At 37.7% G+C, this 17,104-nt stretch overlaps 1 protein-coding gene across 1 annotated transcript; it reads left to right on the top strand.

The window, feature by feature from the left end:
* The first annotated feature begins 3,182 nt into the window (after nt 1–3,182).
* On the top strand, nt 3,183–16,485 carry cept1b (choline/ethanolamine phosphotransferase 1b). The gene is made up of 10 exons (XM_042406568.1): nt 3,183–3,416; nt 5,483–5,785; nt 7,095–7,269; nt 8,906–9,053; nt 9,151–9,292; nt 12,129–12,213; nt 12,543–12,674; nt 12,873–13,031; nt 13,319–13,444; nt 14,268–16,485. Exons 2-10 carry the CDS (start codon nt 5,595–5,597, stop codon nt 14,388–14,390), a joined length of 1,281 nt encoding a protein of 426 aa, XP_042262502.1. The 5' UTR covers nt 3,183–3,416; nt 5,483–5,594; the 3' UTR covers nt 14,391–16,485.
* Nucleotides 16,486–17,104: the final 619 nt, after the last annotated feature.

The raw sequence follows: 17,104 nt of genomic DNA, 5'->3' as shown, positions 1-17,104 counted from the left end.
CTGCAAATTCACACCGTGAGCCAACAGAAACACTGATGCATTGTGTTTGAAAATAAATGCAGAAGTCATTGTTTTAGCACTATGTCATCACACTACCAGACTACAAGCTGCAACATCACTTTCATTTCTGTTGTCTAAACTTAACAACATGTCGGACTCTGAATGAGAACCTCAGTCTGTCCACCATCCATCCAGACCACCTCCCATTTAATTTGTGCGCAGTAGGCTACGTACTGTATTTTAGCACTTCCACTTCCCCTGAACATAATCCAGGCAGGAATTATGATCCCTCAAAGCAAATTAGTAGCATATAAACATAATTTCTAGGATGCAGAGTTGCTTCGTTGTGTCATCTAAACTCATGAGAACTCGAGCTGTGCTATCTAAAAAACTTCAAAAAAACACTTATAATCACTGATTCCATGCAACTGACAGACAAAAGATGAATATTGGAGCTTACATGCAAAAAAAATGTTGTTGCATTGTACAATACATAAACAAAAACATACAAAGATACAAGAAAATAATATACCAGGTGGAGGTGTAGAACACCACAGCAGCAAAGTGTGGTTTAACTCAGACTGCTGAAGCCTCATATTATCTGTATTATCTTCAGTCCTTTTTACACAGAACGAGAACTGTAGATTTTGTCCTCCATTTCTTACAGTGTACTCGTGTAAGGAAGCCTGTATGGACAGGAGGAATGATTACAGACACCAACAACTCTTTATACTTTATATGGCCATGTGAGTATTGTTTAAAGATAGACTTATGATAGAATAAAAATGTTCTGCTTTAAAGCTGCATCTGCCACAGCTGGCAGACTGATGCAGTTGTGTGAATGAGGCAGATGAGAGGAGGGAATGATATACAGTAATCTTTTAAGATCTTTTTATTTAGATAAAAGTTTAGTATAGTGGGAAATACTTAAGTATATTAAGTATATCAGTATATCATCATTATGGATTTTTTTGCAGCTTTATTCAGCTGTCAGCATGTCTGAAATGTGCATGTTGTTCCTTGATCTTTTCTCGGCTGCAGTTATAACATGCTTACAGTGTATAATAACATCCATGTGTAGTAGAGTCTGTATACATGTTGGAATTTTTTCAATACAGATACTTTGTTTTCATCTGTGACCTCAAATAAAAAAAATCCAGAGTGCTGTACTGATGACTTTTACTCAGCAGTGATTGAATTGTTTTCACTATTCAGAGTATCCAATAACTCAATGTATAGAGTGACATTTATGAATTCCTTGTTTCTGAGTAATTCTCTTAATGCATGCATAAAAAGATATGTGGTTCTATAATAATGATTTGACTGCCTGTAATTTTATCTGGTAAACTTTACGGATGCATGGTTGTGGTCTGTGTTAATGTTCAGCTTAAACTTGGTAACAGTTTTGTTTAGCTAACTGACCATTTGCTAAAGCCCCGTCAATTGTTCAGTCGTAGCTTTGCAACCATCAAGTATTGGATTTGTTTAAGGCGAAGTGGTTGACATGATGTATATGGAGCTGCAGTAAAAAAGATATTCTGTATATAAAGAGTTTGGAATATAGTGTATTTTTTCATCACATCTCCAAAACCAAAAACACAAGAGCAAAAGTGTGACGAATGGATTCAACACTCTGCTAAAATGCCAACTGGCTTACTAGCTATCTACAGTAGTAACAATACTTCCACAGCCAAGATTTAACATGTCATTTTATAACTAATACTACTACTAATAATGCAAAACTGCACTCTTTATTTGCAGTGAATCTCAAAGTGCTACAGTGTTAAAAACATACAACATAAAAGAAAATAACAAGAGTTAAGATGAAAAAGTGTTGAATAAAAAAGTTTTGAAGCCTGTTAAAGATAATTTTCATTATCAATTAATCTGCCAATTATTTTATCGATTAGTCAATCATTTAGACTTCGGTGGAAGTATAGTAACAAAAAGAGGGACTTTGGCACTAAAAAGACTGTAACGTTGAAAGATATCTACTTGATTTGACTCATTTTGACAGCTGAAGCTTCATATTAGCTTCAGATAAACTTTTTAATACATTTTTGCACAGAAGGAGACTGTGGATTTTGTCCCCCATCACTTACATTGTAAATGCATTATGAAGGAATCTTCTAATGGTCAATATGAACAGGAGGAATTATTACAATTTTCAATGTTCATTTGGGCTCCTGACTGTTCTTTTAAGAAAAATTGTGAACCCAATCTTTAAGACCAGTAAGCAAAAGCAGAATTGTTCCAACCAAAGCCATTTCTTGCTACGGAAATACTTGGACTACACGTGTGCGTACGTTGTGCTAACATAACTGTTCCCCAATCTGTGGATGCCCTGAGAATTGCTTGTACTCTCCCGGTGACGATGAGCTTCAGCTTGGAAAAGCTCCTCACTACTGAAGCCACTAAGACCTGAAGTCATCAATGCCTCGATATCGCCTCAGCAGTCTTGTCATAATCAGTATCAATCACTGATGAGATTGACCAGCACTGTCCTATGATGATATCATTGATGACTTTGCTTCTAAAATATCTAGGAAGTGAAAGTTTTGGGTTAATCTTCATAGTGATATTTTTGTGTAATTTATTCATAGTTCATTTGCACCTTTATCTTTATGCCAGTTTCATTAAGCCCTATAAATTATAAATATAAATAATACTTTAGTTGTTGCAAAATTGTTTTGCACTTTTATCTTCATCTTGCTGGTGTCACTTTATAATAGTTAATCTTATGTTTATTCTTGTTGATAAATTTATAATTTATTTGAAACATTTTGTTTTTTAAGTCATTTTATTGGTTCATTATTTATAATGTTTGCTTTAATTTTGATGTTAACAATGCAGCTAAGTTTCCTAAATCAAAATAAGTTTTTTATGTGTAAAAAGTAGCATTTGGGCTCATTTATATGCATATGGAATATGATGCAGATTTGGTGTGGCTGAAAAAAGATATAATAAAAAAAAACAAAATTTTGCATAAGGCCCCCAAACAGAGAGAAACCTGGTTCCAACATGCTAAAGGTCGATATCTGAGATAATGATTGGTGATTGAAATAATCTATTCTTTGTCTTGTGGAGAGCAGAAATACTCAGAGAAGAGTAAATCAAAGGAGGAAGAGGAAGAGGAGGTTTGCCTGTGAGACGTAACTCGGGGTATAAAGTCGCTGTTTCTCAACGACGCTACGCGAGATTTCCGTCATGGCTAACGTCAACTAGCTCGCTGTGTCAACCACAGTGACACCGGTCGAGGAGATCCACCTACAGCTGCAGACGTCCCTCTGATATTTGAAATCATAAAGGGGGGGAAATCTAAAAGCAGCCACCCACAGAGAGGTCCTGTCTGTCGGCTTGCAAGCGCCCTCACCGTCCCTCGGACTGCCCGCGGCTGTCGTCCTTTAATCGGCCAGGTCAGTCGGTGTTACACCCGAGAGTTCAGCAGCTGCTAGCTGTCTGCGGGTTAGCTTGTCAGGCTAGCTCCAGCTCGCCGCAGTCATCACGGGAGGTCTGATTTTAATCCATATCTGAAAAGGGCAGTGACGTTTTCAGCAGCGGGAGTATAAAGAAGTGATTATAAGTCTACTGCATGTGCGTGACTTAAATTGATCGAAGTGTCTTAAGTAGCTACTTGCTGAGCTAACGTGACGACCAGCTCGGCTAATGCTAATAATCAACAGCAGCATTAACGGTAACTTAGCTTGTGTGCTCGGCAGCAGGAACAAACCGCCGAAGCGGGTTGTTTTCTATCGTTAGAGGCTTGTCAGTGCTTCATGTGTTGCTGACAGTCACAGGAAATACTTCAGTAACACAGATACGGTCCATCACGTGGATCCTTCACACTGTCTTTGATTTTTACATAGTTAAAAGTTTTCTGATTATTTGCAGATAATATGTTCACTATCATAGTCCGACTGTAACGTGTCATACATGTCAAGCACTTTGATCAGTCATTTGGAAATTATACACTCCTGATGGAATCAATCGTATTGACAATAACACGTGTGACAGTTCATTTTGTAACCATTTTAGTGCTACTAAACCCCCCACCCCCATTGCAATCTGATGCAGTCCGGTATTTTTACGAAGCTTAGACATTTTCATTTTCTGTTGACACATTTTCAGAAAGGTGATAATTCTACTTTCTGTTCATGATTGAAGTCGTAGTGGGTGGTGGTATACTGGAATGTGTCATATTAAGAAGTGTTCTTAATATTTTTTCCACCCCGGGGGCAGTAATATTAGGAATAATAATAAACATTTGAGCTGCAACAATTAGTCGATTAGTTGCAAATTTTTCTGATAATCATTTGATTATTTTGAGTCATTTGTTTTAAGAAGAAAATTTCCAAATTCTCTGATTCCAGCTTCTTAAATGTGAATATTTTTTGGTTTCGTTAGTCCTCTATTACAGTAAACTGAATGTCTTTGGTTTGTGGACAACACAAGACCTTTTAGGACCATTTTTCACCATTTTCTGACATCTTATGGATCAAACAATTAATCTATTAATAAGAAAATAATCAACAGATTAATCGATAATGAAAATAATCGTTAGTTGCAGCCATAATAAACATAAAGTAGAATTATGTCAACAAAAACTGAAAATTTATAAGTTTCGTAAATGTAGAAATTCTGACAGAGCTGTTATATCGGATTGGTTCAGATTGCACAGGTGCTCCTAATAAAGTGCTCTGTGAGTGTATGTTTACGTGCATGCTAGTGTCCCTGTTATGTATCTTTTATAATCTCAGGATATGATATTTTTGATAATTGATTAATTGTGAGCCTCTCCAGTGTGTGGATTTGCTGCTTTGCTCTGTTTTTATATCATTGTAAACTGAATATCTTTGGGTTTTGGACGGTTGGTCAGCACAAAATAAGATATCTGAAGGTCACCTTAGACTCAGAGAAACTGTGATGTCATTTTTCTGACATTTTATAGATCAAATGATGAATTCATAAATTGAGAAACTAATTGTCAGATTAATCGATGATGAAAATAATCATGAGTTGCAGCGTAGTAAAATGCTTCATCCAGAAAAAAACAGAGGCAGTGGGTTTTGTGAGGCTGTATTAATATATTGTGATATTTTAAGAGGACAGTATTGTGATATTTAGGGCTGCAATAAATGGTTTATTCCCATTATCGATTTATCTGTCAAATATTTTTCGTTTAATCGATTAGTTCTTTGGTCTATAAAATGACATAAAATGGTGAAAAATGTTGATCACTACTATTTCCCAAAGCCCAAGATGACGTCCTCAAATGTCTTTTGTCCTGACCAACAGTCCACAACTCAAAGATATTCAGTTTTACTAGAAAAAGAAACTAGAAAATATTCATATTTGAGAAGCTGAAACCAGAGAATTTGGACAATTTTTACTTAAAGAATGACTCCAAATGAAAATAGTTGGTGATTAATTTAATAGTTGGCAATCGTTGAAGCTCTATTGATATTTGTTTCTCTTTTTTTAGGTACTGTCCAGCCTCATCAAGCCCCTCTGTGGATCTTTAGCCCCTCAGGCAGGACAGTGGCAGAACCAGAGCCAGAGCCATCGGGGACCAGACCAGCAGGCAGCAGGGCTCCATGAGCACGACGGGGCAGCAGCAAGGGGGGGCCCTGCGTTCTCGCCGAGGTCTTGGCCGGGACAAGGACCCTGGGCAGGCCATGGGCATGGAGGCAGCCTGCTGGCTGGCCCCCGGAGTGCTGCGCAGGCTGATCGAGCTGCCTTCACCCCCCCTGTCCCGACACCAGCTCAAGAGGCTGGAGGAGCACAGGTACCACTGACTCCTGCTCTACTGACTGAAACAAACTGAAGTAAAACTTTATATTGTGCGGTAGTTATATTTAACTTCATGTAATTCTGTGTAGTTCTGTGTTTTTTAGCAGAAGTATGTATAGAAATATACAGAGATTAACCAGTCTGATATGGATGGGTTTAGTGTGTGGTGGCTCACCTTTTATGGAAGTCGTGTTGGTGACATCATCAAGCTTTATCAGAGTGGACACTTTTTATGTAGTAGCTGCTGGGGCTGAGCAATCTGAGGAAAATATCAATTTTTTATTAATTTTGTTCTGACCAAGTTTTAATTGTGATTATTTTCTATAAATTAAACTCCAGGTCTGTTTTTGTGGAGATGATTGTACCAAGATTTTGACAAACTTGACTCGAGTTCCAATCATTCAGTCAGAAAATTCAACTCCTACGTAAACTTGTTTTTCTGTATAAAAAAAATTGACCACTTCAGCTCAGCTATTTAATAATCCAATATGACATTTAAAACTGGCATATTATGATAAAAATCAAAAACTTATATACTGTTGACAGCTCTGCTATGTAGCTTCTTGAGCTAACGTTAGCTTCACAGGCTGACAGGACAGATTGATTCATAGCTCTGAATCCTGGAGGTCTCAGAACTCTTAAGTTTATAAGCTTAAAAAGATGATATGACGACATGCTTAAAAGTTTATCAGGAGATTCTGACCTCTCTGTCCCTGTTAGCTGTCTTAATTGACACTTAACAACTGCCGAGCTATCTCCTGCTACCTGTCTGAAACTGATGTGACGTGATCACTTAACTTATTTGTGTAGGCGAAAAAAATTTGCCACTTTGGTCTTTTTTTTTTCTTGAGCAGCAAAAAGACACAGTCCATGCCTTATTTTCTCAAACATCAAAATTATACAGAGCACTATTTTTCTGTAACAAGGCCGTCTTTGTTACAGACAGTGGCTCACTGAGAACGTATCAATCAAGCAACAGCTAAGATTTATTTTTTCCTTACTCCGACTTACACAGTTGACTTCAATTATCCACCACTGAGTTCATTTGACAGCAACAGTTTTCATTTTAGCTGATGAAATCAATAGTTGCCGGCTTAAACTGTCACTTTCTCCAGCCTCTTATGGCACTGTTAATTATGTAAGTTATGATTTAAAATTGCAGCTCTTGCGATGTATAAATTGCCCTCACTCAACCAATAATTGTTTTGCTGTAATGAAAGCCAGTTAACAGTTATATTAATCATGGCCCAAATCTCAAGGGTTAAGTTTTCAGGTCCTCACCTGCCTGTTGTTTGTTGCTACAGGTACAGCAGTGCTGGACGCTCCTTGCTGGAGCCTCTAATGCAGCGTTACTGGGAATGGTTGGTGGGACGAGTCCCCTCCTGGATTGCCCCCAATCTAATCACCATCATAGGCCTGGCTACCAACGTCTTCACCACCCTTGTGCTCGTCTACTACTGCCCAACTGCCACTGAACAGGTTAGTTCAGTTCATCCTGAAACAGTGTTATTCTGGATGGTCTTTAAAACGTATTAAACGGGCTCAAATTCATGTAAACATAAACTCTGCTATTGCTACCAGTTATGTTTTATACAATCACTCCAAACAGAGTCGATACTGGGTGACCTCAGAACAGAAACAGAAATAAACAAACATCAGAGGCCTCTCTTAAATTTAAGAGCATTTAAAGTCATAAGACTTAGGTAGCTTTTATTATTAAGTTATAAACATTAAAGTACATTTATATAAGTTACATTATTAAGTTATATTTCACTTAAGTCCAAAATATGGTTTCCTGGTTTCCTTCTGCAGTTGAGTCTTTATGTGATTCATTTGTAAGGGACCATCTACAATATTAAGTTTACCCAAATCACTCTACTGGTATCTATCCAAGCAGAGAGTTTTGGTTTCGTCATTTGACGGCTGTGCTGCAGCCAGCTGGAGACAACGGCGTTAGAAAAATTAGAAACAACATCCTGGTTACTCTGGATCATCCACATACCTCCCTGTCAACAGTTTTTCTGTTGGAACTACCGTCTACCTGAGAAATGGTCTCGATCTCGAAGACTGATGACAGAAAGGTCTCATGTGATCATATGTGGACTTTCTGTTTGAATACTGAAAGGTGAAGAGCAGCACAGAAAAATGTGACTGAGCTGCTGGCATGGATACCCGCATCACCAGTTATAGTTATGCAAACTATAAATATAGACTCATTAATTAATAAATTTAAACTGTGTTTGAAAAGCCTAATTTAAGTCATTAAAGTGCAATAAATATTAGGTCTGCTACTAAATGATTCATCATCAGTGAATCTGCAGATTATCTTCACAATTCATCAGTTTAATAGTTTAAAATCTATGAAGTCTAAAATCTATAAAATGTTAAGAAATGGTGACTAAGGCCTGTCATAATATCCTAAACCCCAAGTTGTTATCAAATAGATCATTTTGTTCAACCAACCGTTTAAAACCCAAAGATGTTGAAAGAGACAGACGAAGAAAAGCTGTAAATATTCACCATTAAGAAGCAAATATTTTCAATTTTTGCTTGACAAAATGACAGTTAATGATGAATAGATTAGAAAAATAGTTGCTGATTCATTTTCTGTTGATTGACTAATCAATTAGGCAATGAATTGTTGTAATTCTAGTAAATATATAGTCCATATGTAAAATATGAGTCTTTATTTATCCAATAGGAAAAATAGAAGTCCTTAAAATGTCCTTGTATCACACAAAAAAATACAAAAGGGAGTTTGGAGATTTGGCTGCTGCGCTCTAAATGAAATCTTTTGAACAGCTCACTAGTACATAAAAGGATATTAATGAATGAAAGTATCCAGCTGTGTATTTAATAAGCAGGATTTTTGGAGACATCCGAGTCTGATCCTCTACCAACAAGTTCTGGACATATTTGGGGACGGTTGTGGGTCTTTTTATTAACTAGTCAGCGTTTTGATCATATGTATTGATGTATCAGGTCACTTCCTGGGTCACATGACTTTATGAGGTCTAAAGCAGCTCTGAACCTGGAGCTGATCGATCGCTCTATTCAGCTGGATGTTTGTGGGTTTCTGCTGAATATGAATATGTGTGTGTGTGTGATGTTTCAGGCTCCTCTCTGGGCGTACCTGCTGTGTGCGGTGGGTCTGTTTGTCTACCAGTCATTGGATGCCATCGACGGGAAGCAGGCCAGAAGAACCAATAGCAGCTCTCCTCTGGGCGAGCTGTTTGACCACGGCTGTGACTCCCTCTCCACCGGTTAGTTTGTTTTCCTGTTCGCCTCCATTTCACTTAGTCTCAGCACATCTGAAGCCCCTTTTTAACACCGTCTGTGTTGTTGTTTGTCTCTGTGCAGTGTTTGTCGTGTTGGGAACCAGTATAGCAGTGCAGATGGGCACAAACCCGGACTGGATGTTCTTCTGCTGCTTTGCTGGGATGTTTATGTTCTACTGTGCCCATTGGCAGACCTACGTGTCAGGAACCCTGCGCTTTGGCATGTAAGTTATTTAAAGCTGCTTGTTTTGTTGTTTGTCGAAGTAACAAGATAATTTCTATTATTAATCTATGAGCTTCAGTCATCTCAGTTACTGTGTGTTCTGTAGCAGGTCTACTGGGAGTCATGTTTGAATACTGGCACCAATATCATACCAGAGTTTCAGTACTGATTCCAAAACAATACTTTATGAGATCTCACTCTGCAGAGTATAAACTTGTTTGACGAATGCATCGGTGTTGAGGAAATATCTGATCAAATGATATGTAAACAAGACAAAGAACTCAGAGCTGAGTGTGAATAGATGTATTTGTTTTTCCTCACCATCATCATTTGACTCCTGTGTTTTTCACACACACGTTAGCCTCTTCCTGTGCACAGTTTGTCACATAGAAGAAATGCACACTTGTCATTTGTCGATGCAGCTTAGGGAGAAATTAGGCGAGTTTGGTTTAGTGCAACAGATTTTTCCCACTGCTAATCCAAACACGGCAGGATTGTTGATTGAATCAGATTGCATTGAAGCCTGAATTGAGATTGTATTTTGCAGTAATCGTGCAGCCCTACTGTAGATCAAAGGGTGAGGTGATGAATAAATAGACTCTCAGCCTGTCACATCACCGGGTCGATAGCTCTGAAACAGCTGTGCCAAACACAGTGGAGCCATGACAGCGATAGTTAATCAAATTGAGAGAGCTTCTCCAGAACATCTTATTGTTGTCTGGATGATGCAGGATAAAATCTAAAACATATTTTCGGTAGACATGAAAAGGTTATACGTGTTTTCGAATGCCTGGAAAGTTGATTAACAACAAAAGTTCTGCTTTTATCAAGGCAAAACACATTTTAACTTTATGAATTCACAGCTCTAAGTAAGTTATTTAAAAAGTGTATCAATGTGGATGTATTCTGTGTGTAGATTTGACATAACAGAGGTGCAGATCTGTCTCGCAGGATTACAGACACTCACAGCCTCTGTGGGTCCCTGCTTGTGGAATATGATGGTAAACCTCCTGGCTGCTGCCTGCATGGCTCCCTACTGTCTCCTTCCACAATGACCTCTGACCTCCTATGGAGTCACATTGGCTCGCCCCTCAGTCTGTTCTGCTCAAAGGTGCAGTCAGTAAAATATGGCTCTTCAATAACATCAGATGAAGGAAATGAACCATCTGCAAACTGCATGATCTCCTCCTAAACTGGGTTTCGACTTTACTTGACTTTTCTAAATTAGAATCTGGCAAAAATACACATCAGACACAGGTGACCTTAGATGCTAACGCTATTATTCAAATTTTTACATTTAATTCCTGAAAGACTCCACCAAGACGAGGCACGATGAGAGACCTGCTGGATGTTGTAAAGAATGAATGAATGAAAGTGAATAAGATGCTGTGGAGATCTGACATACAGTATAGCCCCTTTCACACATGCAGTCTGTCCCTGAGATGTTCAGGAACATTTCCTGCATGGGGTCATGTGTGAATGGGAGCAGGGATGGAGATCTGTACCACCAGTTTCCCACCTCAAGACCTAGTAATGTTTCAGGGAAAATGCCGGTATGACTGTGTTGTGAATGAAAGCAGTAACATTTCAGGGACAAGCATGTAAAGGGAAAGACACTTTCACATGGAGCGAGCAAACCAATCACCAAGACTTGACGTGTGGGTGACGTACTGCGAGTTGCTTGGTTTTGGCTTGTTTGTTTTCAACATGGCGGTTGCGTTATGAACTTTCTCATATTACGTAAGTGTTGCACTATTGCCATCTGCTGGACTGTCCCTTGCCCCATCTATTCCGGCATTGCCATGGCATGTGTGAAAACATCAGGGGTGAATAGTGAAAATCACTACTCACTATGCCTGAAAGGTTCTCCCAGTAATTTACCGGGAACTATGTGTGAAAGAGGCTTATGTTACATCACCAAGCTACAGTAGATGCCAGGAGGATTTAGGCTCTGGGAAATTTTGGCAGGCATTTTTCACTATTTTCTGATGTTTTATAGATTAAACACTCACTTCTTTAAGAAATAATCAATATATGAATTAATAATGAACATATTTGCCAGTTGCAGATGTAGTAAATACACACATCCAGACAAGCCCTGTGGAGATTCTGATCTCTAGTAGCGCTATGGAGCAGTTTATTTTATTTTTTTTAATGAGTGTGCATGTAGGTGACGTGTTACAGTCCTGCCAACATTTTCACACTATTCCATTGATCTACAGGTGGCTTTAACGCACCAAGAAATGCAGAAATTTGCCAGCAAAAGAAATAGGTCAACATTTTGGGAAATACTTATTTACTTTTTCTGAGAGTGACGTGTTCAGAGTCAGATGAATAGCAGCCGCATGTCTCTGTAGTATGTTCGGAGCTGGAGACAGGAAGTGGTTAGCCTAGCTTAGCATTAAGACTGGAAACGGGGAGAAACAGCTAGCCTCACCCTATCCAAAGTTCAAAAATACACCTACCAACACCTCTAAAGCTCATTGATTAATATTTGTTTAATCTGTATAGAAATATAAAAGGGACAACTTAAGGTTTTATAAGGCGATGCATGCTGGAACTAATTTTTCTGACCGGCAGTCATTGTGGGAACAAAGGAGACATAATAATCACCACCCCTTTGCTGATTGTTCTTTTGTTGAAAGAGCCAGTGTAATATTACTGATTGCGTCTTTAATGCGGCTTCTTGCCTGTGCAGCGCAGAGGAAAATCAACCCTTTGTCTCCATGTCCAGCAGTGTGTGTTGTGGAGGAAGGCTGTAGGATGACTGTGTGTTTGTTGTGTTGGTAGACATCACTAATCTTCACTGTAAACTCTGCTTCTCTCCTCCCACTCAGCATTGATGTGACTGAGGTACAAATCTTCATAATAATCATGTATTTGCTGGCCGCCGTGGGAGGATCTGCTTTTTGGCAGTCACTGGTAATTCTGATTGGTTCTAATTCCTACAGATTGAGATTAATGAGACTGATTCCATAATTATGTAATCATGTTTATGTTAGTATTGCTAATATAATTATGATGCTGCTCTAACATTCTTGTTTTGACTGTTTTTATTATGTCAGAGGTATAAAGGATGTCACTCTGAATGCTATTATAATTCACATTAACATTGCTCATGATACTGATGAATTTACTCACAAATGACAGAAGTAGCTGGAAAGTTGCAGTATGATCACTACATCTTTTCATGAAAATGTCTGTTGCTCTTATTATTTCTTAATTTTAGTGTTTTAATGTCTGATTGCCAGATTCCGATCCTAAATATCCAGATGAAAATGGTCCCTGCCATCTGCACTTTTTTAGGAGCCATCTTCTCCTGCACCAATTACTTCAGAGTTATTTTTACAGGAGGTGTGGGCAAAAACGGATCCACAATAGCAGTAAGTCTGGAAAATTAAACAATTCCCCTGATTTGTTAGTGCTGCCCTTTCCTCCAGGAGAGCAAGTTTGATTTCTCATCAAAATAAGTAGACTGTTGTTACATCAACTTCAGTTCATACTATAGATTCTGTTCGAGCAGCTCTACTGTATGCTTTTTACTGACATTAACTGTGTGTCTTTGTTGTTTCTATCCTCAGGGAACTAGCGTCCTTTCTCCAGTCTTACATATTGGTTCAGTCATAATTTTGGCGATGATGATATACAAAAAGTCTGCTGTCCAGCTCTTTGAGAAACACCCATGTCTTTATATCCTGGCGTTTGGCTTCGTCTCAGCCAAAATCACCAATAAATTAGTTGTAAGTTGAATATACTTTTATAAGAGAGAGGTTAAACATAATGCTGTGGTTGTAGACGGAGGAAGTTTGCACATTTTGTACAACTGCTGTATAGAACTACAACAATACTTCACTTCAAACGCCACATTTTTTGAGATTCAGTAAAAAAAAAAATCTAATCTCCGATGAGCCAAGTTAAAGATTTTGCAAACATTGTTTTCCCATTTCAGGTTAGCAGAGATTATATTGAGAAATGTAAACTGAGTAGAGTGTGATGCTGACTGTGTGGTTTGTATATCTGTTCACAGGTAGCACATATGACAAAAAGTGAGATGCATCTCCACGATTTAGCCTTCCTTGGACCAGGACTACTGTTCCTGAATCAGTATTTCAATAGTTTTATTGATGAGTACCTGGTACTGTGGATTGCATTGGTAAGTACACACATGACCAACACTGATTCACTCAGTTGTACTTCTTGTTCTCTTTTCTTTTTAAATGTTTATTTATTGACTGATATTTAAGAACGAAGGACGACTCATATTGTCAGTGATTGTTGCTTGTCTGTGTGGTATGGAAGAACATTTCTGCCGTGGAAGAAAAAAATGCTTGAAATGGTTGGAATGACAAATTTAAAAAGTATCCGACACAGAGTCATAATTATGAGATGCTATCTCAAATTATGAGATAGTATCTTAACTTACAAAGTTACAATTACGAGATGGTGAGTTAGAATTTTTATATGTGCGTATGGGATTATGAAACTATGACAAACATGTATAACATGCTGTGTATGTATGACATAATAATACAAAATAATGTAGCTGAGAAATTAAGTCTAAATCATGAGATACGAAGTAAAAATTATGAGACAATACTGACATAAACTAAGTCAAAATTACTTGTAATTATGACATTAAGTCAAAAGTATCATTTCATGAGTCAAAACTATGAGATAGTCTATTTATGAGACTGAAATACAAAGTCAAAAGTATCTCAGACCAAGTTGTAAAAAGTGTGTTTTATAAACTTTGAGATAGTAAATTGTTATATATTGTTAGATATTAAAAAATAATAATATATCTATCTATCTAGTTAAAATAATGAGATAGATTGACAAAACCTATGAAAAGAGTCGGTAAAATTTTTAGATGTATCTTTTTTTTTTTTTTTTCTTTCTTTTCTTGGCAGTAATGGTCTTCCATAGCGAGTTGTTTCTGCTTGAAAAGAGTGACTGTGTTTCTTTCTCTCATGCAGGTCATTTCCTTGTTTGACTTGGTGCGTTACTGTGTCAGTGTTTGCAACCAGATTGCCTGCCATCTTCACATTTTTGTTTTCAAAATCAAGCCTTGTTCAGTGCTCAGTTCAGCTCCTCACTGAGGACACGCCGGCCATTACTGACTCTGTCCCTTCCTGTTAGTTGCACTCATCTTTTCTTCACTCTGTTTTCCACGTAGAGATGCAGGGGATGACGTGGTGTAAAGTATGTGCTTCTGCCAACTGAATGTGAGGACAAATAATATATATTAAGATACTGGAGTATTACTGTCATTGTTTCTTTTTCACCAGTGCAGAAATGAATTTGTACCAGTTTCATCCTCTGCCCCAGTAATAGGAATTCTCCTTATGACAAACTCAGAGCAAATATTTCAGGAGAGTACAGGTGCTACTCAGTATGTTCAAGGAGAGAAACTTAAACTTAAGTGTGTTTTAACAGTTCATGTGCAAGAAAAATGTATAGGAAATGAATCACTCTGCTTTTCATGATTATAATTTTTGTAATATTTGCATAACTTTACCTTTTTGCTATTGTAAATACCAAACTGTACGGTGTCTGTGCTTCTCTTTTAAGTTAAAAAATCCTGCTTTGACACATTTATAAACTCTTCCTTTATGTTTATGATTTTTAAGCAACTTTATTTCCTGCATGTTACACAAAACTGTGCAACTATTTCACATCAGCAAAAGTTACGGTTTTGGAGGAAACTAAATGCCGACTTTGTCACATTTTTTCTTTTTTTGCATATCAGAATGTACTTATTGAACAAACCTGCAAAATATTCACTGCCAACGTTTTTTCATGTAGTTTGTCAACTAAAACCACTTTGGTAAAGGTACACGTTGGGTTTTTTGGGTGCTGTTCAAGTCATGGGAGGGTTTTTGTGTTTATTGTCACATGTAACGTTATTTGCTATATTCATTATGAAGTTGATAGTTTGGTTAATGGTTCGCGGTGTTAGGCTTTCTCTACACTTTATTCTTTTTATTGTAAATAGAAAAGGAAACGCACCTTGCACGTCACGTTGTCAGTTTGCTTTCTGTCACTCCTCATCCCTCTTCTCCACATGCTATTAACGTGTGATTTGTATTTGGATACCTTATCTGGATCAGGGGGAAAAACCCCCCCAAACATTTTAATCCGATCTGAGCAGGTGTAAATGACATCTGTACAGTTTGAACACCCTCTTAACATCGTTTCTGACCTGAGACAAACCATGTCTGTTGACAAGTCTGCCAGCTCTGATTACCTAATTTGCAGATTTAGAGATATAATCACAATGTGGGCAGTGGAGATAATGAGGACACCTTTTAATACCAGGTTTAAATGTAAAAACCTGTGGTCAGATCAGGATAACGTATCCAAATACAGATCACATGTTAATAACAGGTGGACATGAGGATAAATCTGCTGGTGTTTTTATTTTTTTCTTGTCAACAAATCCCATGAAAGGACCAAAACCAAGTGTTAGTTTGTCTCTCAATACTTCCATCCTCTGTCTGTTCCACTCAGCCCCGAGCCCACTGGTTGCTACTGAAGACGTATATCTTTAAAAACCCCTCAGAAATATACTGTTTAATTTAAAAAAGACTCAGTTATTCCCCAAAATGGCCGGGCACTTTAGTTTTTAACAAACATTACTCAAAGAAGAGAAAATTGTGCAATTGTTGGGGACTATATTCAGCGGTGGATTAATCCATATTTAGTGCTCTAGTGAGTATTTTTGGCAACATTATGATGTTTGTAGGATGTGGAATAACAAAGTAGCTTCACTGCACAGAAGAATAAGATACTGTATATCAGGCTGTGGATACACAGGCAATAGTTTTCTTGTTAATACGATTGGTTTGTTGTTGGTTTTGGTCTTTTCATGGAATTTGTTGACCAGAAAAAACATTGAATATCACCAGACTGATGCCATGTTGGTTATTTATGTAAACATCACACTCCTTCCTACGTTGCCGGTGGATGCTGCTACTTCACTCAATCACTGTTTTGAAAATTCATCCATTAATATAATAATCTAGTCGGCATTATGTTTCCCCAAAACATACCTGCTGAAGCAGAACAGTTGCACATGCACTGAATGTGTAGGAAATGAGGTCACACGATGACATCACAGTTTTTGAGGTGGTAAATGACGAGAATCGGATCAAACTTTGTCTCTGACAGTTAATAAAAACCTGTTTATTTGAAGTGGCTGCTGCTCGCTCTGCCTCCACATCTACCAACATCATCCAATACTGTTACAGCACCTCATGCTGAGTGGGTGTTTAATGTTGCTGCTTCTGAAGAAAACCTGTAGTGATGGCCTGTATTAATGTGGAGAACATGTCTGTCTTTAACAGCAGAGATTAGTTTCTTGCTTTTGCATATTGTGCCTGTTTTATTTATATTTCGTTGAACTGTTCTATCTGCAGATACTGTATCAAGCCTCTGCAGTTTGTTACAAATGTTCAAGAAGATCTATAATGCAAAGTGTTGACTGTAGTGGGAGTCCTTCGTGTACAATAACCTCAGAACAGTGTTTGTTTGAGTTCACGGTGGTGTAGTCGTAAGCCACAGTTATCTGAACACTGTTGAGGGAAAAAAAAAAAAGCTTGTTGGTCATTGATTCGTAGAAACAAAGCCTTCCACATACAAGTGTTAAAGGGTCACTTCACCCAAATCACAAAAACATCGGTCCTTTAATGCCTTGTGATGTCTTTATGATGGGATATTAGAGAATCATTAGAATTTTTTTAAAAATTGAGAAAAAAAATTGTAAATAATGAAAATAAAGTGTTAATTTTGAGTAAAAAGTTATAACAAAATA

This window comes from Thunnus maccoyii, chromosome 3 (assembly GCF_910596095.1).
Source record: "Thunnus maccoyii chromosome 3, fThuMac1.1, whole genome shotgun sequence".
Taxonomy (NCBI): Eukaryota; Metazoa; Chordata; class Actinopteri; order Scombriformes; family Scombridae; genus Thunnus; species Thunnus maccoyii.
The sequence above is the reverse complement of the archived record's forward strand: the minus strand, read 5'-3'. Positions and strand labels throughout refer to the sequence as shown.